Source organism: Phanerochaete carnosa, assembly GCF_000300595.1.
Source record: "Phanerochaete carnosa HHB-10118-sp unplaced genomic scaffold PHACAscaffold_1, whole genome shotgun sequence".
NCBI classification, from domain to species: domain Eukaryota; kingdom Fungi; phylum Basidiomycota; class Agaricomycetes; order Polyporales; family Phanerochaetaceae; genus Phanerochaete; species Phanerochaete carnosa.
In genome coordinates this window covers 816,577-836,104 of record NW_006767628.1, presented here as the reverse complement: position 1 = coordinate 836,104, position 19,528 = coordinate 816,577, and the positions used below count along the sequence as shown (strand labels likewise).

Genomic DNA, 19,528 nt, shown 5'->3' with positions numbered 1-19,528 from the left:
GCTAAGACACTGACGTGGCTAAGACACCAGTGTGGCTAAGACATTGGAACATTAAATATTTGCTATTGATTCCACTTGAGTATAGTTCATCTGCTCCGGTGTTTTAGCCACACTAGTGTCTTAGCCACGTCAGTGTCTTAGCCACGCCATCAGGATATACATTTGTACAATAAGCAGAATCAATAGCAAATATTTAATAACTCAATGTCTTAGCCACACTGGTGTCTTAGCCATGTCAGTGTCTTAGCCACGCCATCAGGATATACATTTGTACAATTACATTCCAATGCTTTAATACCTGATAATTGGCTACAATATTACAGCTAAGACTTTGAGGTAGAAAAGTGGTACTATAGGGCAATTCCAGCCTCACATTTGCAAGGTCTTATGCCTTAGTGGTATAGCGCGCTGCGGTTACTTTTGGGCCGCGGGTTCGATTCCCGCCTGTGCCATTTTTTGGGCTTTTCGGAAATTCTTCAGCGTGTCTTAGCCGCTCTTGGGCGCTTCTGGTGGCTAGTCCGGTGTAACTTAATAAGTTCCTGTGTCTGGGCCGCCGAACTGAATCAGCTCAAGGGACACCGGCCATGTCGACCAGCTTGATCACATGGACGTAGGCTATGCCAACTAGCATAGCCACCTGACAAGCATCAAATTCTGTCAACTGTCAGCCTTATACGGAGAGCAGACATATGTTCACTAAGTCGATGCCCGCGCAGCTCGCACAAGACTGCCGGGGCGGAGTGGGCGACGACGACAATTAGGTTTAAGATACAGCCTCACTGCCGGGTGCAGAAAAGATTCTGAAACGGTGATGGCATACATGTGCCAAGCTATGCCCTCGATGAGAGTGGGAAGGACCCTCTGCTGAGGGAGGCGTGTGCTTTGTCGAATGGCCAGATATCCTGATTCTGAAGAGGTCTTAACCTAACAGACTGATGCGCTGACAGCCTACAAGGTCCAGGCACGTTTTCACACAACTAGATCTCCCATGAGACGTATCCTAAGCATAAGAATAATCGCCTATAGTCCAAAGCAGAAATGGCGGTTAGTTCACCCGTGCAAGAGATGCTCATATTTCTCAACTCTTCGGCGACATCCCGCTCAAATGCTTCGCGATCTGTTACGGTAATCTAAAAGCAAGACCACCCGCTATATCTAGTCGGTTGCAACATCACCGTAGATGATTGGCCCAGTACAAACGAGGGAAACGACGTACCGGAGCAGGACCGAAGCCATCTCAACCAAGTATAAAGCTGAAATGGTAGTTTGTACATTGCCATATTCGGATGCCATGAAGTACGTCAGTGATCCGTCGGGTTCACTGCCGTGGCCGATGAAACCGTCGGAGGTCATGATAGCTCGGGAAACAAATTGCTGATATTTTTGTTAGTCGTTCAGACGAGGTTCAGACGCTTCCGAAGTGCTCACGGCAGTGATAGTGGCGAAGAGAGAGATATTGGCGACAATTACTAGAAGAATTGGCGTGTTCATCCTGGAGCCTCTTCGCTTGTGGTCTCCGCCGCCTACTAGGAAATACATTGACACGACGAAAAACATGACATACATGCCCAAGGATACGCTTTGCTCAGCATTTATTCGACTCTCAAGACTAGTCACTGACGTACCATAGATCAGTGACCCTAGCACCATCCTTAGAAGGGCAGCAGTGCTGGGCAAAAATTGAGCCATCGTGGAGGGCAAAAGACTTTGACAGAAAAATGAGAACATCAGACTCAACAGCACCGCCTTATATGCCTCGAAGGTACCTTGATGCTGTGATCAAGAAATCAATATCTGACATGGGAAAATTAAGCTTTAGGACAAGATGTCTCGACGATCCCGTAGAAGGTATCAATGTACCATGGATGCCGAGACCAATTTTGAACTTTCAGGTCAAAAATCACAAGGTCATGTAGCTGAAAACCACATGAACTCGGTGAGATACACTCATTTTTATCCTCAGTGACGTTTCTTAGCAATGGGATAAGACTCACGCAGCGCTGCTGGCTGTCATCACCGCAGGTCTCTAACTGATGCACGTGAAACCTACGAAGAACTGGTGGAGCAGCAAGTGGTGTGCTGTCAGAACTGTGTAGATATCAAGGCAAGTGTGAAAATTTTTACGTACACAGCGCTGTGCTCTCGAAGAGAGTGGCCAGGAAACAGTGGGAATACCTATATTAACCGACCGAAACGCACACCGACTTGACGTTTCCCATGACACGGTCCAAATGCAAGCATGATTCAGAAAGCACCGATTGTCAACGATAGTCGGCTTTATCCCGATAGCTGAACTTCTCAACAGCTATCAGCGATAAGTCGCTCCAAAACCGGACTGCCGGCTGGGACCTCGTTAGTGAACGGTACAGTGCAGACAGGGGGCAAAGACGTACTAGATGTAGGTGAGAAACAATGGACTGCGTTTCGGGCGACTGCGGACACAGCGCATGCATTTATGTCACAATGCAGAACCTGAAAGCCTCCGAGTCGCTAGCGCATGCTGGCCATGCCAGAACACACATAAGCCGGCGCACATGAGTTGGATGCGTCCGCGCGACCTTTGCGCTGCCTCTCGCCTGCGGCATCTTCCAAAATCTGAAGAATATGACGATGAGTGTGAAGCTCCGAAAGGCTCGGACAATGTATTGTTCCGTCGCTGCGGTTGCGCGATAGACTCTCCGCTTTGGGGAGGTCGGGCGTGGGATTAATTCACCAACGTACTAATCAACCTGTGTAGTCGCCGAGACACCGAACTCGACCATCACAATTATGTAGCGTTCAACGTTCATATACATATGGGAACACCGCGAAGAACCTGCTCTAGTCGCGCGATTTCTGCCAACGCACGCTGGCCACCGCCAGAATGCATGCAAATCGATGTTCACAAGCTGCGTCCGTGCGTTTGCGCTGCTTGTCGCCCGCGGCGGCCCCTTCCGGGAACTGATACGTGCGGCGGTGGGTGTGAAGCTCTGGGAAGGTCGGGACAATTAATAATCGGGTGTCTGGGTGGAGTCAGGGTGCCGGGCGAGCACCGAACTCAACCCCCAGTCCTTGACCACTGGCTCTGCGACGGCAGCAACATGATTGGCGTCTGTGCCACGCGAAGACTTCGGATCGACGGTCGGTGTGGGGCGTTCAGAGGGTCCCGGGGTCGGGGTTTCTGTGCCGTCTATGTTGCCGGCGCTCTCCGCACCTTCCGTGTTAGGTCAGACGTGACGTCTTGTAACGCGCGCGTCAGACTGGTGTGTTACATCTCGTGACAGAACGTCACGACTAAAGTCCCGCTTCGCTCATGCGTCTTGTCCATATCATGAGCCGCTCGTGACGCGCCTCATGACAAGCTCGTCACTGCTGCACAGGTATTGCAGGAAGGGCGGTTGACGGACGCGCATTCGAGATCACCAGCCGCATATCATGCGCTGCTCCCTGGGCTGGATGCATAGCAGTTTTAAGACTTTGGCGAGTCATGCCTCCGCCGATCCTTTATCTATTATTCTGACTTGCTATGCATTATAGGTTTATCTCTTGTGTCTATCCCCTAACGCAGCATATCCCCTAATGCAGCAGAATGAATCTAGCATAGCATACACTAGCATGTACTATACAACTGTGCTTAATATTTTTTCCATGAATCTATTCCCTATGAACAAGTGTGCAAAGCCTGAGAGGCCGTCTGCTGGTATCTACAGGTGAGCTGCGGTATCGCCACAGTGTGCTGCTGAATTCATGCGGGCTGCCACGGCATGCTGCTGAACTTATGCAGGCTGCCACGGGTGCTACGGAGACATGGCGGGAGACTACTGGTCGAGGATAAGTTAATAGAGGTCAGCTCCACCAGGCTGCTGGAACTATGGAGCTCACGGGGCGCTTCTGGTCTCAGACTTTTTTTCCTGATGTCGTGGCACTGCATGGTTATAGAATTCTCAAATCCTCTCGTGCTGCCTCTATTGCAATTTACAGATCCTAGGCCTGAACACGGTCGGAAAGACTGGTATGAAGAGAGCGAAGCGCCTGGGGTGTCTTTGGGCCGAGATCAATGTCGCCTATCCTGACAGTCCCAGACTGGGTTGTCGCATTGATGACCACGGGCATCACAGGGGTAGCTGAGTGCGAGGACCGCAACGGAGGAAGATATATGGAGGACAGCATTGGCCTCTTGGTTTTGAAAGCCCCACGGAGTCCGAAATGGGCGATGATAAGGCAGTAAGCGATTCCAATGAGCGGGGATGCCTGTGAGTCTGGATGAGTTAACGCAAGTTGCTGTAATTTATCGGAAACGCACAATGCCCAGGCAAGTAAACGCTGCATATGAGTGAGTGAAGTAGGTGATCACGAGCATTACACTCGCCGCACTAGTGTAAACCGTATCATGAGCCTGTGGCCGTAGACATGAATAATGAAGGCGCACGTAAACAGCAAAGCGCTCTCAATGATAACAGCCATGACTTTCTGCAGTGTGCCTAGTCAGCCCATGAGTTAGAGGGGCTGGGTCGTACGCACCGAAGCCACTGTAGAGCGTAAGTGTATCACCTGAGCACACCTCACTTCTCGCTGCGTACTCCAAATTTTGTAAGATAATAGCGCTATGGGTAATTGAGCATCTTTCAATTTATCCTTCATCAAGAAGACGTACTTGAGCAGTATATATTTGTGCTATATCATATTGGCATTAAATAAATCACTGCTGAGGAATTGATCCTATGGGACATACGCAGCATTGCACGCTAGACAAGAGGGATCCCAAGCTACTATGAATTCGTTAACCACTGCTGAATCATTCATTACATACTGAGCGGAATCATACCACGGAAGGAGAGGGCAAAGTTCCTATTTGCGGCAGTCTGATAGATATAGATCACTCCAGAGACTGGAGCACTGTGAGTTCCCGGATGGAGGACAAATAGATTTGACATACATAAAGTACCGAGATATGTGCAAACTGGGAGCATCAGAATCAGCCACTTACGCCGCCATACAATCCAGAGCCGATATACCTGTGTTTGGAGGTGAGCTCCCCACAGAAACCTGTCAACATGAAGGAGCACACCATTATGAAGTCTGCAATAGCTACTTGGACTAAGTATAGGGCTAGAACAGCCGTAGTTAGACTGTTATCCAACGATGATATGAAGTATGTTAGAGGTCCGTCGGAGTCACTGGCGTGACCAATAAACCCTCTGAATGTTTTGACAGTTCCAATTGCCCATTGCTAATGTTTTGAGTTACATCAGTCCAGACAATATGTATACATTCCTGCGGTGCTTACAGCAGTGATAGAGGAAAATAGAAGGACGTTACCAAGAGTAATTAGGAACATTGATACGTATGTCCTATTACCTCTTCGTTTCTGGTCCCCGTCGCCTATCAAAAAATAGATCGAGAGGGCGAAGAGCGCGATATATATGCCTAATCAGGCTCTACGCTCAGCCTCCCCTCACTTTCCAATAGAATTTAGGAGCAGCTAACGCACCATATAGCAGGGTCCCCGATACCGTTCCGACGAGGACAGCAGTAGTGGGTCGAAGCTGGACCATTGTCGAGAGAGAATGTCCAAGGTGATAGAAACGACTGCATCGTGCGAGCCCGCTGTGCCATCTTATATGCTAATGGAGTACCCTGAGTACTGATGTCAGTGATTCGCATCCTGCTCGGGAAGAAGCTGTGCTTTAAGATGTACCGGCTTAAATTATGCTGCGGACAAGTGATTACAACAACGAATAACTACTAACCATAACGGGGCCGTGGGGCTTACAATCGCACTGTCATTGCCGTCGGAGCATCGGAATGCGCTCATCTCAGCTTCTGATCAGCTATGACCTCTTGATGACGGTATAATTTTTGCATCTTCGGGCCAAGAGGACTCGGTAACTGCCACGAAGGGTACTATGGAAGGGGGTTTGGAGGCTCTCACGCACCATTCGCGCGGGGAAAATGATTATCAGACAGAATGATCATCAAACAATAGGCCATGCCAACCGATGCTGCTATCCAGAAAGCATGATGCGTTAGTTACCATCGGCTGTAGACTTTGTGCAAGGGGTTGACATGAACCTACTAAGCTGACGTATATGGGAACCCGCCGAGGACTCCGACTTGCTGAAGTAAGAGATCGCGATCACACTAAGCCACAGCCACATAAAGATCAAGAGACGTGGATCTTTGCGTGTACAGGGCTGCGCTTTTGATTAGGCTAGTTGAGAGAGTGAGCACCCAAAGCTGAGAGAAGTTTTTACCCTGGCAAACGAGGGCCCGCAATGCATCGTCGTCCACCCGGGCGCGCGTTTGCCACATGGGGGCATTCCGATCGCAAGCATAATTCAAAAAGTCTAATGCGCAAGCGGGGGCCAGCTTACTTGGATATCCCTGGATATATGTCTAGTATTACTCCACTTATCAGCGACTCGATATGCCACTCCAAAATCTGGTAATAAGGATCCGTAAATAAACGGTGTGCTGCGAGCAGAAGGAGGTGGCGCACCGGATCTAAGCTAGAAGATAGTCACACCCATTGCTAATATTCTGCGTTAGTCCAGGTAATGTGCACACATTACTGCGGTGCTTACGGCAGTGATAGTGGCAAATGGAAGGATGTTACAAATAGTAGGTAAAGGCGTTGACATGTCCGCCCCGGTACCCTTTCGCTTTCGGTCTCCGTCGCATAACAGAAAACAGATCGAAAGGACGAAGAGCACGATATAAGTTATAAGCCTAAGCATACACTGCACTTAGCTTTCTCTCACTTTTCAAAAGGAGTAACTGACGTCGCACCATATAGTAGAGTCCCCAACACCATTCCGACAAAAACAGCGGTAGTGCGTTGACGTTGAGCCATTGTCGTGAGAAAGGTCTTAGGGTAAGAAAATTTTTGCGTCTTACAGGTCCATTGCGTCGTCTTATATGTTGCTACAGGGCGCCCTGATGCTGATATCAGTGATTTCTATCCTTATGGCGGTCAGTTCGCAGCAGAAGGCAGGCGCACCGGATCTAAGTTAGAGGATGTGAACAGGCTGTTTGGGTGGCCGTGGAGTAGCTGCAGAGTTGCTTTCAGCCAGAAACATTCAACACCTCTGGCGCGACTGTCGCATCCTCCATGCTCGCTATGCTTTAACACCGGACTTGAAGGTTCCGCGAATATCATGAAGAGCCTGCTGACACGCGCCGGAACGCACGCGGGTCGGCTCTCGCTAGATTGAAATCGGCGCGTGTATTGCCCGATAACGATAGCTTCTTCTACAAGCTGATGAGCGGTGTTCTGCCGGCTTTAGTACGAACGTCTTGCCACTATGAAGGTGTCTGTCAGAGCTTATTACGATTTCGCAACTCACGACGCGGAAAATGCATAGGCGCCTGGTGATAACATGTAATAACGCGTAATAACGAGTGGTAACACGGTATCAGCATACAGGATTATACAAACCTGTAAACTTGTTCTGCTCGGACACCTTCATCCATGAATATTGGCCTTTTATAACAGGATAATGCACTGACAAGACCGATCTGCAGACATCTTGCAAACGGGCGGCATCTCTGACTTGAGTATGGAGCGCATGGCGAACCTGAGCTACAAGCTCAATATAGTATGCAGCTCGGATATTATCAACGGGATGAAGTGAGCCTGTAGAGTTAATGGTCGGGTTGGGCGGCACACAAAGAGCCAGCCTCTACACAGGCAGCTACGAGACAAGCAGGGCTTTCAATGGGCCGGGATGACCCTGTTGCCTGCAGCAGGCACAGAGAGCTGCGCACACGGTGGGCAATAAGACCAACCTGACTATGGAAGGGGAGCATTGACAGTCTGGTCATTGATTACTGGTTTTGAGGTGAATCCACACGTTATTACGCGTTATCGCATGTTCTATGCCGGGATAAACCGAGATCAGGTGGTGTTGGGAGAGGCTGTGCTGCGTGATAACGTGTTATCACGCATGAAAACACGAATAAACGCGCAATAACCCTGCGAAAAAATGTGCATGCTGCGAATGCAGAATAGATTCCTTCATGCGCTTTCAGATGCCACACTTTCAGCCCTCACACTGACATTAAGAATTACATGGTGTGCAACCGCGTTGATTGAGTTGCAGTCGCTTACCCATGCAAGCACAAAAACACTCCTGCGAGATTGATCACACCTTCTTTGCATGGATCGGCTCAGATATTGGCTCGGGAATCCCAAGACCGCGGAGGTAGCATACCAGATTAATCTTCTGTGTGATGTCTGCTACAGCTTCCAACAAGTCTGTTTGCTAATGGCACAGATCCAGTCCCGGCTCTGACAGGCTTGGATTAGTCTACGGCTGAGAGAGGGGGAGGATGCTGTTTTGAGTCAGAGCGTGCGGAGAATAGGATCGATCACGTTTGGACCGAAGGAAACGAAGTGTACCAGCCTTAGATATCTCTGTGGCAGACTCGATATTGTCCATCCCGACTGCTCCCGACTGGCGCATCATATCAATGACCATCGGCATCGCGACGGAAGCTGAGCGTGAGGACTGCAATGGAGGAAGATATATAGAGGACAGTGCCGGTCTTCCAGTCCTGAAGGCTCCGTTCAGGCCGAAACGGACAATGATGAGGCAATAGGAAATGCCAATGAACGGAACAGCCTCTTGGCGAGTCAGCGATGTCATTGCAGGGTAGAATATTGGAGACATACAATGCCCATGCAGGCGAACACCGCAAACGAGTGGGTGAAGTAGCTGATCGTGATTATTGTACTTTGAGCACTGACACGAGTCGCGTCATGAGTCTGCAAGCGTAGACACGAACAGCAGGGACGTACGTAAACAGCAAAGCACTTTCGATGATTATAGTCGCAATTCTCTGAAATGCTCGGTCAGCTCGAAACCTAGGAGGCTAAGTGATGCATACCGAGGTTACTGTGGACCGCAGGTACGTCGTCTGAGCGCGCCTCAGTTCTCGCTGCGCCCTCAAGACTTTGTACGACAATAGTCCTACTGCCAAGTAAGTAGATTCCAGTTTTGAATACAGCATGACGCACCCGAGCAATATATATTTGTGCTGGTACCACACCACGTCAGTGCTGAGTGAATACCCCCCGAAAGTATCAAATTTGATATGACTTACGCAGTAGAGCATGTCAGACAAGAGGCAATCCAAGGCTCTGCGCATTCATCAGCCACAATTCACTTGTCTGCTGCTGTGCATTATTTAGAACCGTACCACAGGGAGGCTCGAAGAAGTTTTCATCTGGGGTTAACTTGTGCATTCGGTAGACAAAGACCGCTCCGCTAACTGAATACTGATGAGTCTGGCGTGCATAACTGACAAATCAGTTTGGCGTACTCAGAGTGCCGAGATGCGTGCAGACAGGGAACGCCACAGTCCACCACTTGCGCTGCCACACTATCCACAGTCGGTACATCTGTGCGGAGACATGAGACTACTACAAAGGCTGTCAACATAGGGAGGAGGCATACTATTATGTAATTGGCCACAGCTGCTTCGACAACGCATAGAGCCATGACAGCAGTAGTTGTGCCGTCATTGAACGAGCTGAAGTATAGGAGTGGTCCGTCAGGCTCACCACCGCGACCGATGAAACCTGTGAAACTCCGGACATTGATGATAATCCATTCCTAACGTTGCACATAAGTCCGAGCAAAGTAGAGACTTTATTGTGCCGCTTACAGCAGTGATGGTGGCGAACAGAAGGATATTCCCCGAAGTAACCAAGATTATCGACTTGCTCATCCCGGTGTCCCTGCGCTTCCGGCCTCCGTCGCTTACTAGGAAATACATGGAGAGAATGAACAGTACGATATACACGCCTAAGCACATCTTGTGTTTAGTGCTCGCCCAACTCCCAATAGGGGCCACTGACGAACCGTAAAATAGAGTCTCCAACACCAGTCCAAGAAGGTAAGCGGTGGTAGGGAGGATTGGGGCCATTGTCGAGGGCAGGAGGCTTGTCGCAGAAAAATGGACGCGTCTTACTTCGCAGCAACCCCTTATACGCCACAGCAGTGCTAGTGGTGCCTCAGCTCGGGTTGTTGGCTGCTAGCCGGCCGCGCCAAGCTGCTGTTCGACCGGGCCGTAATCATTATCAGCTTAGCCCTTGAGCCATGCCTAGCAACGGCACAGCCCAAATCGAAGATTAATGAGATCGAGTACTGACAGCCCAGTGATCGCAGTACTTGCGTCATAGTGCGCTCTCTGTTGCCTTCTTAGCAGCGATTAGCTTACCTGTATAATGAATGCTTGTATTCCTCGACTCGTCGACGACATTTTGCTCCAGATGCCTTGCTGTCTGTGTCACGGAAATTTCGAAACAAGGTCACCTGCTATATCTGGTCGGCCGAGTCATCGCAGATAATCGACCGGTGCAAACGAGACGCTGAATGTTAGAATCATGCTTCAAAGGCCCAGGAAACGCCACAAAAATTCGCCTACAGCTGTTCGTACAGCCTCCGTCAGAGCGTTCTGAGCGTGACGGATATGCATCAAAACGCACCCGAGTTGGCGGTCACGAGTCGCGTGAGTGCGTTCGCGCCGCCTACCCACAGCAGCTTCCGCCAGAATCCAGTCCTGAGTGCAACGGTAAGTGAGTCTCTAACTGGAGCTGATGCGCTGATGTTCCAGCTCCTCTGATTTTTTCTGCTACTTCGCTCGGCGCATTGCGCAGCAGACGCCTAATTGTCACACCCGGTACCTGTTGGTGTCATGACAGCCACTCTGCATCCTGCTCTAGACCTAAGTCGAAGCATCAATGTTGCATCAATCGCTGTGCTAGCAGAAATTTCAAGGTGGCCCGTCGATTTGCAAGGAGCTGTCATACGCCTGACAATCGTTGATTTCGTAATTTAGAACTCAGCCAATGAGAGAGCGGCATGCCGAGGCTGCCGCATTGTTTTCCGCTAAGTTAGACGTCCATATAATGGGCAATTTGCAGATAAGATTGCATCGAGGAATTACCGCAGCTGTGTTGGCCTGCTCCAGCTCATACTTCTCGCACATCAATGAAAGAAAGGCCATAGACGCAATTGCTCACAGGCAGCGTTTCCCGTATCGTAGCCCCTCAGCAAGATGTCCGTATTTCCGAGGTATAAGCATCGCATTTGCGTAGTCTAGCCTCAATCGGCGATCGCCACAAGAACTTTCCTGCAGCAGTGTTCAAATACCTCCCATGACATGTCTAGTAACAGCCCCTCCAACGTTATGAGCGTTGCGAAATCTGAGGCATGAGGCCTGCGTTCCCATGCCCGCCCAGAATGGCCGCGACCAAACGACGCAATACGTAATGTGTTGTATGGCGGGCTATTTCGGATCTCCGAGCTGTCTTTGCTGGGCGTGTCTCAACATTCCCCGAGCGCATCCCAATCCATCGTCTTCAGGTGAGCTGTCAGCTCGTTAAATATCGTATCCAGGCTTAAATACCTCGCGCCAGTGTATATGTCGCCTTACATGAAAGCCAAACGAGAAACAAGGGCACTGATAGAATCAACTCGCGACACCAAGTGGTACCTGCCAGACGGTGATGTTGTGCTCTGTGCCTCAGATGCGCAGCCCAGGGTTCGCATCTTCCGCGTTCACCAACTCATTCTTGCCCAACACTCCGCTATTTTTGCGAGCCTGTTTACTCTGCCCGCAAATAGCTCGACGAACGAAAGCTATGATGGAGCACCCTTGGTCGAGATGCAAGACGACGCAGACGAACTGGGGGAGTTGGTCGGTGCATTATATGATCCCGAGTAAGCTGGCCATGGTTTATTCTGTGCTGTGGACGTGGCTCAACTCTGTGACCATGTGCCAGATTGCCTTCCATGCGCTTTCTGGACCCGCGAAACCCGGAGCGAGTGCGTGGTGTCATGAAGCTCGCCAGGAAATACGAGGTTGACTCCGTCTGCGCACGAATCATTCGGCGGCTGGAAGCGGACTGGCCTCAGGATGCTGTAGAGTGGCTCCGCGTTTCCGCCGACATCAATAAGCGCGTCGAGCTCAGCGGGATGTTCTCCGGCTCGGCACCAGGCGCGGAGGACAGCGAAGCCCTCATTCCCGAACCAGCATCCGCCATCTGCTTCGCCCGGGAGTTCGACGTCCCGTCTATCCTGCCGGCGGCGTTCTACATGCTGGCCTTGACTGATGTGCAGCGGGACTGGGACAACGTCGAGCACCGACCATCTGGCGCTGCGCGTTGGTCGCTACTGGACCAGCAAGACATGCTACGACTCTTCCGCGGCAAAGCCAGTCTACGCGATGCAATCAGCAACATGATAAGCGCGCCATTCCCAGGGGAATCGTACTGCGCCGTCTGCGTTGATTGTCGGCTTCCTTACGACTTCAGCGAGAAGTGGTCCAACTATCTGTCGTCCAGTGGGTTTGCTGGTGGGGCAGCGTTGACGGATAGACCGGACATCATTGGGATTCTGTTTTCTTTTCTTGAACTCCTTAACAAACCAAATTCGGAGTTCAGCGGCATGTGCTCGCGACATAAGGGTCTGTATAAGCCTTTCTTCTCTAGCAAGATACGATATGAGTGGACTCGTCTCGCAGAGATGTTCCAGTTGTAGACTGGTAGCGTTCAGTTCATCATGATATCTGAGGCTAAAGTAAATTCGCTTGGCTCAATCTCGGGCTTCGTATATAGAGTCATTGTACGCACTACTACAATTAACTCGCGTACATTTGCTATTGATCGCAAGCGGCGAAGCTTCCTCTCTAAGCAAGTCGATATCTATATTCAGAAATATAAGGTTCACATGTCAGATTAGATGAATTCTTGTGAACACCGACATGCCGAGACAAGGTGATAGAATCATGCACGCAAGGCCGAGGATGTCAATAGACTCGCAGACAATCGTAATGCGGCCATATACTAAGACAGTGCGGGTGCAATTCTTCTGTCTCACTTCAGGGCCAGGCGATGATACCTTCCACTTCTCATACACTGAAGGTCAAATGAGTCGCTGAAAACATAATGACCTCACCACAGCGCCGAAATCTTCAACGTGGGAATAAAATGGTCAGGCTGGATGAAAGACAGTAACATGTTACAGAGTGTGGAGATTTGGGACGTAGTAGTGTACAAACGAAACACTGAGTCGAGGTGAGATAGGCGACCGAAAACAGTCCAATTATACACGATGAGCAAAGACAAAACACGGGACAGCACCTGGATCCTAGTTCACAGGTTATTCATGCTTCCAAAAACTCCTTGTTCATGTCCGCGAAGGCGGCAGCCCCGACGCCGAGGAGGCCGAGCTGCACGACGCAAGCCGCGGTCTGGCGGTACAGCGTCTCAAGAGCCGGGTGGGCAGGCTTGCCTTGCGATTCTGCGACAGAATGGTCAGCACCCGGTCGGATTCATGAGACGGATAACTAACCGAGGACAGCCTGGTTCAGCTCGTTAGCGAGGCGTGCCCTCGCCTCCTGTCCCGCCATCTCGGCCACCTCCCCTCCCGCAGCGAGGGGGTCCGCAAATGCGACGACGCCAAACGTGCGCTTCAGATGGCTGCGCACCTCGGGGCGGAGGTCATTCCGGTAGTCCGCCTCGAGCTTCTGGCCGTACGAAATGGCCGTCTCGAGCGCCGCGCGCGCCTGGGCGGCAGATGCGGGGGCGGGCGAGCCCGAGGGCGCTCCGCGCGGAGTCATAGTCGAGGGGTGGTGGTTGGAGTCCCTGGCGGCAGGCGGGACAGAACCATCCAGGGACGAGATGGACGCGGGATGGGCCTCAAGCGACGGTTCGTCCACGTCCATCGCGCCCAATCCATCCATCGTATCCGGCGTGGGCTGTGCAAGCTTCTCAGGCTGTATCCCGCTCTTCTCTTCCGCTTGGACACGCTTGAGGGCATCGCTCGCCTCTAAGATGAGCTCGACAAACTTGCGGCAGCGGAGCTTGAAAAGCATGAGACCCTGCTCGCGTTCTAGAACGACGGGGTGGTGCTCCTGAGTCTGGGCAATAGCAGTGTCGATATCGCCCTTCAGGATAGCGTTGACAATGTCGATACGAGCGCGAAGATCTAATTCGGCGTCCAGTCCAGAGGAAGAGGTAGATGCCCGAGGACCCTCATCCAAGTCCATCCCGTTATCAGCGAATTCAGCGAACTCACGCCTGCCCTCGCACTGCGCCTGGAACGCTCTTGCTGTCCTAGCGTATCCATGGTGGGCAAGATACGCCAAAACAAGCTTCCGCAGCGGTGCCTTCATCTGCTCTTCCTCGAGAGCACCACCTTTCGGTACACCACCTTTGACAGCTTCGGATTTCTCATCGGCGGTGTCTTCTTTGCGTTCCTTGCCGTACAACAGGTCCCAGTCGATCGGAGTAGATTGAACGTTCGCCCAAACAGCATTGCGCTGAGCATGGACATGGTCTTCGATGGCATACTTGAATGACGCGTGTCCGAAGTTGACGCGGATAGACTCCGACGTGTGTCGCAGACCGACGGAAGGGTAGATATCGATACCCTTGCCTACGTTCTCAAAGACCATTCCTGTAGGAGATTGGTAAGGAGTTACTTGCGGAGAAGTAAGGCACGCACCGAGGAAAGCTCCATTCTTTGTGTAGAACGCACGGTGCTGCGTGAAATCGATGCCGCATCCAATGATGTCCCCAGCTAGGAGGCGAAGTTAAGGTCCATACCCTAGTAGCTGTCAGGCTGCTGGACTCACTGTCGAACGTGGGTCCGTAGGAATTGCCGTCTTTGTGCCCAGGGAACGACCATCCATCATCGGCATGATAGCCCCAAGACTGCTTCTCCCAGCCAGGGAGACGAGAGAGACGCACATCCGGAGACGAGAACCTAGAGGCAGATGAGCATGGCATGAAGAACTGGGTGGATAGCGACCCTACCCAATGCTAATATGACTGAGGCAAAGTCAGACATGCCTGTCTGGTATTGGCGTAGGCACTCACCCCTTCGCACCCTTCTGCAGGATCTCGACTTCATAGTAGTAAATACCACAGGCCGGAGGGATGGGATGGTTCGCACGTGCAGCGGCAGAGTCACGATCTCCGCTGCAGGATTGGCCTACGTACAGTTAGCGTTACTCAGATAATATGGCAAGTCTACGTACCATAGAATGTCAGCTCCCTGCCGTCGCCCGAGACAGTCAGCAAATGGTGCCTGTCCTGCTCACTCCACCGCGTCGGCAAGCGCAGTGCCGGGTTCGTGAGCAGCGCGCTCGGTGCCGGAGCAGGAGCCGGAGCCGGAGCCGGGGTCCTGCTGACAGGCGGTGGTGACGAGCTCATGTTGCTCTCTTCGTCGGTATCCATACCCGGAGTAGTGTCGCGGCGGAGGTAAGGATATGGCGCGGGCACCGGTGTGCTCATGTGCGACGCCGTAGCGGTCTCGGCGACCAAGCTCAGAGGGTGGCTGGGCTGAGCATCTGTGAAGAGCAAGTCACGCAAGGCGGAGTGCTCGAGATATGCCGGCCGGGGGAATGCAGTAGATGATAAGGAAGAGGAGGTGGATGACGAAGCGACCAGCGGTATGGGCGTGCGAGACATGCTGGTGGCGATGGTCGGCGCAGCGGTCGTGGATTGCCTTCGCACACTAGGACGGCGCGCGCGGCTAGGAGATACTTGGATGGGAGTCACAGGAGCAGGGGTACAGCCAGGTTCTGTGGTAGCCCGGATAATTCGGGGCTCGAAGACGGGTGCACTGGCGACGTGCGGAGCGGGTGGACGTCCCCAAGCAGAGGCATATCCTCCGGATAGTGTGCGCACTGGCGACGTAGAGGCAGGCATTCGACCCAAAACCGGTCGCTCCGGACTCGAGGGAACGTGAAGACGAGTACCGCTAACAAGTCGAGGGCGGGCGGGCGTCGACGCCGTGAAAGGCATGGAAATGACATCTTCAATACTGCGACCAGTGCTACCCGGTATAGGTATGCTCGCTGAGCGAGACGGTCTTGCAGCCATTGCGGGGATTAGTGCTTAGCGGACAGGGACGGGTGAATCGGAATGAGAATATAGTTGGCTAATCTTGGTGTCTTGTTTACAAGATCTGGTAAATTCCAGGAATACTCTTCGAGGTCTGTCGTTAGCCTGAAAGTATTGCGAGGGGTGGTGAGAGATGCTCTGGTGCGTAGCCTGGCGAAAGTCAGTGAAGAATTCGCCGGAGCTTCTGGGAGCGCTTTAACGACTGAAGTGATGGCTTAAGGAGGCGGCGAGGTCAGAAGTGGCTGCTGGACTGTCTGAAAGGCCGCTCTGAGGGTCTGTGGGACGTTGGTGACGATGCGGAGGAAGGTGAGATGGTAGTGGTCTGTGTGAGAACGGCGGGAGCAGCTGGTCGTCTGACCTTACCCCTCTTTCCGAACTTGTTTTACACCACCATCATCCTTGTGACCTCCCTAGCTCTCACAAACGGATTCGCCATTCATTACAACATCTAAAGCGGTCTAAAGGCTGTTCACAAAGTCTATTAGGAACCGGAGGTGCTCCGGAACGGCTGATACATCATTGCAGTTCGAAGGGAGTTTCTGCTGTCCGGGACGAGCCCGGTTGCTCCAGGTGCGTCTACTGTCAATCTATCATGAGAATGCGAAGCTATATGGAAACATCTTAGATGGAAATGCGGCCTCTACGACGAATATGCTGTGCATACCTCGTAGCGAAGATCTTCACTGCTATTGCTCGTCGCTGACATGGGATGCTGCTTGTGCAATACCGTCCATGCGGACAGTATGGACCGCGTCGTATAAGTGGCTGCCCAGCGAGCAGGAGCATTCAGTCAGCGGCATGTTCCGTATAAACGGGCCAGCTACGGGTAACCTCGGGTTAAATGCCCAGCTAGTGACAGTCGGCTATTCCGCAGGGTTGTTCAAAGCAGCACTATGCTGCCCGTTGCGTACAGCACGCTGAAGGCAGATCGTGTTCGCACAGTCTCATAACCACTATATTCATACTCCCTAGCTCAAAGCACTCTCTGCTGACATTTCGGCCTTGGTTTGGCAGCTGCTCGTTCTGGTACACTCATCTCCGTACGATCTGGACCTTGGTTGTTGGCAGGAAACCATGCTTGTTGGACTCGCGTGAGAGCTCTCACGGCTGCGCTCGTTCTCATAATGCTACCGAGAAACTGGAACGCTAGGCTCGTGGGCATTTGGCAGCATCCGAAGCTCAGAGGTGTCATCTGACAGCTTAGCGCGGAACAGATCTGCGAATATACGGTTTGCTGGACGATGACACGCTGGTCAGCAGACACACTCAATACCAGGTAAGGCCATGATTCCATAACACGCACAAGAAGCATGGTCCTGTGAGGATTAACGGTTCGCGTCCAATGTAATTGTAGCTCGTATTACGGCGCGCGCGATCTCAAATGAAGATATAGCTCACAACGTCGCGGTACCTTGTAAGGCCTCACTTATACACTCACCGCCCTCAGGATTATCGTCACGAAATGCAAGTTCTCAGCTGGCCTCTGATATGGAGGTCTCCACGAACACCCAAATTTTCGTCTCTCCATCCGGTGAGCATCAGTTTGCTCTCTTGTACGGCGAGCACTTCCCCTCATTTTGAGATTTTGTACCTGTCCTCAGCTGTAATTGAAGTAGAATCGTACCGTTATCATCTGGTAATGTTCGTAGGGCGCAAGAGGTACCGGGGAGAGCAAGGTGCAGAAAGGGCAGGACAGGTGTCGTCAGATTGTAAGTGATTGCAGACAACAGCTTTCGTGATCACAAGACTACATCTCCGTTGTATTCTCCTTTCTACCACGACGCTTCCTTAAACATGAGCACGAACGGACGTGATGCGCTACTATTGACGACACGGCAGAACGACCAAGATAGACACTCTGTTGGTCATATCAGACGATGATAAGCAATTAACGATGGGACGTACGTGACTGCGTTGTATTCGCAGACTGCTCGCTGACAGAATCATCAGCCCAGCCTAGCGACCGCGAGCGCAAAGCGGCGGCAGCGCGTGCGGATTGTCCGTCCCCTCAGTTTGTGAGATCTGCTGCCGCGGGGTCGAGATTTTGGAGGGTACAAAAGGTATGCTGTCCCCACCAGTTCGTCAGTTGAGAGCGCCATTTGACATAGCGCCAGCCTGAGATAAGGTTCGGGCCCTGGTAAACCGCTACTTGAAGAGTGATTTACATGTCTCGGGCCAGATAATTGTTCTTGGGTATGTGCCTTGACGGTATGGTCGGATGGGACCGCCAGTCATGGGGCTACCACGCCGACGATGGCTGGGTATTCCCTGACTACCGTAGCGATTATGGCCCCTACGGCCCGACGTTTGACAGGGAGTGCAGAAAACATAGCAAACAGGTTCGTGCGACCCTTGATATAACTATCTCAGCTGGAGATGTAATCGGCTGTGGCATCGATTTCAGTCAACACAAGATGTTCTATACGAAGAACGGTACCTTACTAGGTGCGTGATTCATCTCAACGCATTCGAAGCCACTTAGTACGCTGTAGGAATGGTCTCTGAGAACATTGTAGTGGACACAGACATTTGTCCCACCGTTGGTATGCGATTCGAGTCAGAGTCCAAGCCCGCCATCGGCGACAACATCCGAGTGCAAAGCGGCACCAGTTGAGTACATGTAGTGATTTGACTGGCTCGGCTTCAAGCCAGCAAGCCGGCCAAGCCAAGCCAAAGGGTACCGGCTTGAACAGGCTTTTGGCTCGGCTTGCATGTCAAGCCAGCCAAGCCAAGCCGGCAAGCCGCGGCTTTAGATAATGAACTTACTGTGTTTAGTACTGCTGTTAAATTAATCAGTGGTAATTTCCTAAAATATCACATTGTATTCTTCTGTACTGTATTCACCTTCTAATATACACCGGCCAATACATAATTAGTGAGACTCACCACGAAAAAACATAGCGAGGGCGCTAGGCTGCTGCGTAACGTTGTGAGCCTCCGTCTGAACGGCTTCACAGGGACCTGGAAGGAGCTGTTCGTTCAGGCAGCCTGGACGGGCAATGCCTGCTGACTTGGGACGGCGGTGTTCCTGGCTGCCCGACGCCCAGCCGCGGCCTCTCACCTGGGCACACTTGACCACGACCACGAGCGCGACGTGCTGCGCCGTGCGGGCGCGGCGGCGCACTGTTCTGAAACCGTACTTGTGGCAGGCAGATAGGCATCAACGCGAGCTGCCGTCGCCGATCGTGATGTTCCAAAGGACGACACCAGGACACCGCCGACAGCCACCCTCGCGGGCGCCAGACTAAAGCCAGCCACGACGAGAGAGCAAATGACTCAGGCTGCCTGAGATAATTACTCCCGTCAGTCATCAAGAGACCGCCGCGACCTTCGCGTGCTTTTGAGCGGCGAACGCCTCTATGTGGCACAATGCCGTCTACATGGTGCCCTTTTCGAGGTGCTGTGCGACGTGCACGCCGGCGGATGAACCCTCTGAGATATAGACATGGCCCGGTGGTTTATCTGGGTGCAGCCGCGGCCCAAGCCAAAGCCGAGCCACTGGCTTGTGGCTTGTGGCGGCTTGCGGCTTGGCTTGGGTTTTCGCAAGCCTTTGCCTGGCCAAGCCGAACCAAAGCCACCGGCTTCTGGGCCAAGCCGAGCCAGTCAAATCACTAACCGCGGCATGCAGAG

The 19,528-nt window shown here is 52.1% G+C and overlaps 6 protein-coding genes and 1 pseudogene across 7 annotated transcripts in view; 4 read left to right on the top strand and 3 right to left on the bottom strand.

Moving 5' to 3' along the window:
• The first annotated feature begins 381 nt into the window (after positions 1-381).
• Positions 382-452, top strand: PHACADRAFT_t15 (annotated as a pseudogene). Its single transcript has one exon. The product of its transcript is annotated as a tRNA-OTHER (tRNA).
• Positions 453-3,963: 3,511 nt separating this feature from the next.
• On the bottom strand, positions 3,964-4,443 carry PHACADRAFT_203589 (uncharacterized protein; the record flags this gene model as incomplete). The annotated part of the gene is made up of 3 exons (XM_007389777.1): positions 3,964-4,230; positions 4,283-4,352; positions 4,409-4,443. 3 exons carry the CDS (start codon positions 4,441-4,443, stop codon positions 3,964-3,966), a joined length of 372 nt encoding a protein of 123 aa, XP_007389839.1.
• A 1,809-nt stretch (positions 4,444-6,252) lies between these two features.
• Positions 6,253-6,434, top strand: PHACADRAFT_246255 (uncharacterized protein; the record flags this gene model as incomplete). The annotated part of the gene is made up of 1 exon (XM_007389776.1): positions 6,253-6,434. A coding segment is annotated over one exon (176 nt), but the record flags the coding sequence as incomplete, so codon positions are not given.
• A 1,854-nt stretch (positions 6,435-8,288) lies between these two features.
• Positions 8,289-10,088, bottom strand: PHACADRAFT_203588 (uncharacterized protein; the record flags this gene model as incomplete). Its single annotated transcript, XM_007389775.1, has 11 exons — positions 9,846-10,088; positions 9,649-9,788; positions 9,438-9,596; positions 9,304-9,382; positions 9,181-9,252; positions 9,085-9,121; positions 8,999-9,018; positions 8,869-8,951; positions 8,780-8,820; positions 8,654-8,723; positions 8,289-8,603 (listed from the first exon to the last, which is right to left on the bottom strand). The coding sequence occupies exons 1-11, from the start codon at positions 9,907-9,909 to the stop codon at positions 8,289-8,291; spliced, it is 1,080 nt and encodes a 359-aa protein (XP_007389837.1). The 5' UTR covers positions 9,910-10,088.
• A 1,322-nt stretch (positions 10,089-11,410) lies between these two features.
• PHACADRAFT_246254 (uncharacterized protein) lies at positions 11,411-12,590 on the top strand. Its single transcript, XM_007389774.1, has 2 exons — positions 11,411-11,708; positions 11,771-12,590. Exons 1-2 carry the CDS (start codon positions 11,422-11,424, stop codon positions 12,525-12,527), a joined length of 1,044 nt encoding a protein of 347 aa, XP_007389836.1. The 5' UTR covers positions 11,411-11,421; the 3' UTR covers positions 12,528-12,590.
• A 261-nt stretch (positions 12,591-12,851) lies between these two features.
• Positions 12,852-16,226, bottom strand: PHACADRAFT_246252 (uncharacterized protein). Its single transcript, XM_007389773.1, has 7 exons — positions 15,031-16,226; positions 14,870-14,984; positions 14,807-14,821; positions 14,626-14,756; positions 14,496-14,570; positions 13,341-14,447; positions 12,852-13,289 (listed from the first exon to the last, which is right to left on the bottom strand). The coding sequence occupies exons 1-7, from the start codon at positions 15,875-15,877 to the stop codon at positions 13,153-13,155; spliced, it is 2,427 nt and encodes an 808-aa protein (XP_007389835.1). The 5' UTR covers positions 15,878-16,226; the 3' UTR covers positions 12,852-13,152.
• A 1,051-nt stretch (positions 16,227-17,277) lies between these two features.
• The window catches only part of PHACADRAFT_246248 (uncharacterized protein), a 3,602-nt gene continuing 1,351 nt past the window's right edge, over positions 17,278-19,528 (top strand). The window contains exon 1 of the mRNA XM_007389772.1: positions 17,278-18,681. Within this exon, the coding sequence (XP_007389834.1) occupies positions 18,109-18,351 (243 nt within the window). The 5' untranslated portion in view covers positions 17,278-18,108 and the 3' untranslated portion in view covers positions 18,352-18,681. The remainder of the gene's footprint in view (positions 18,682-19,528) is intronic.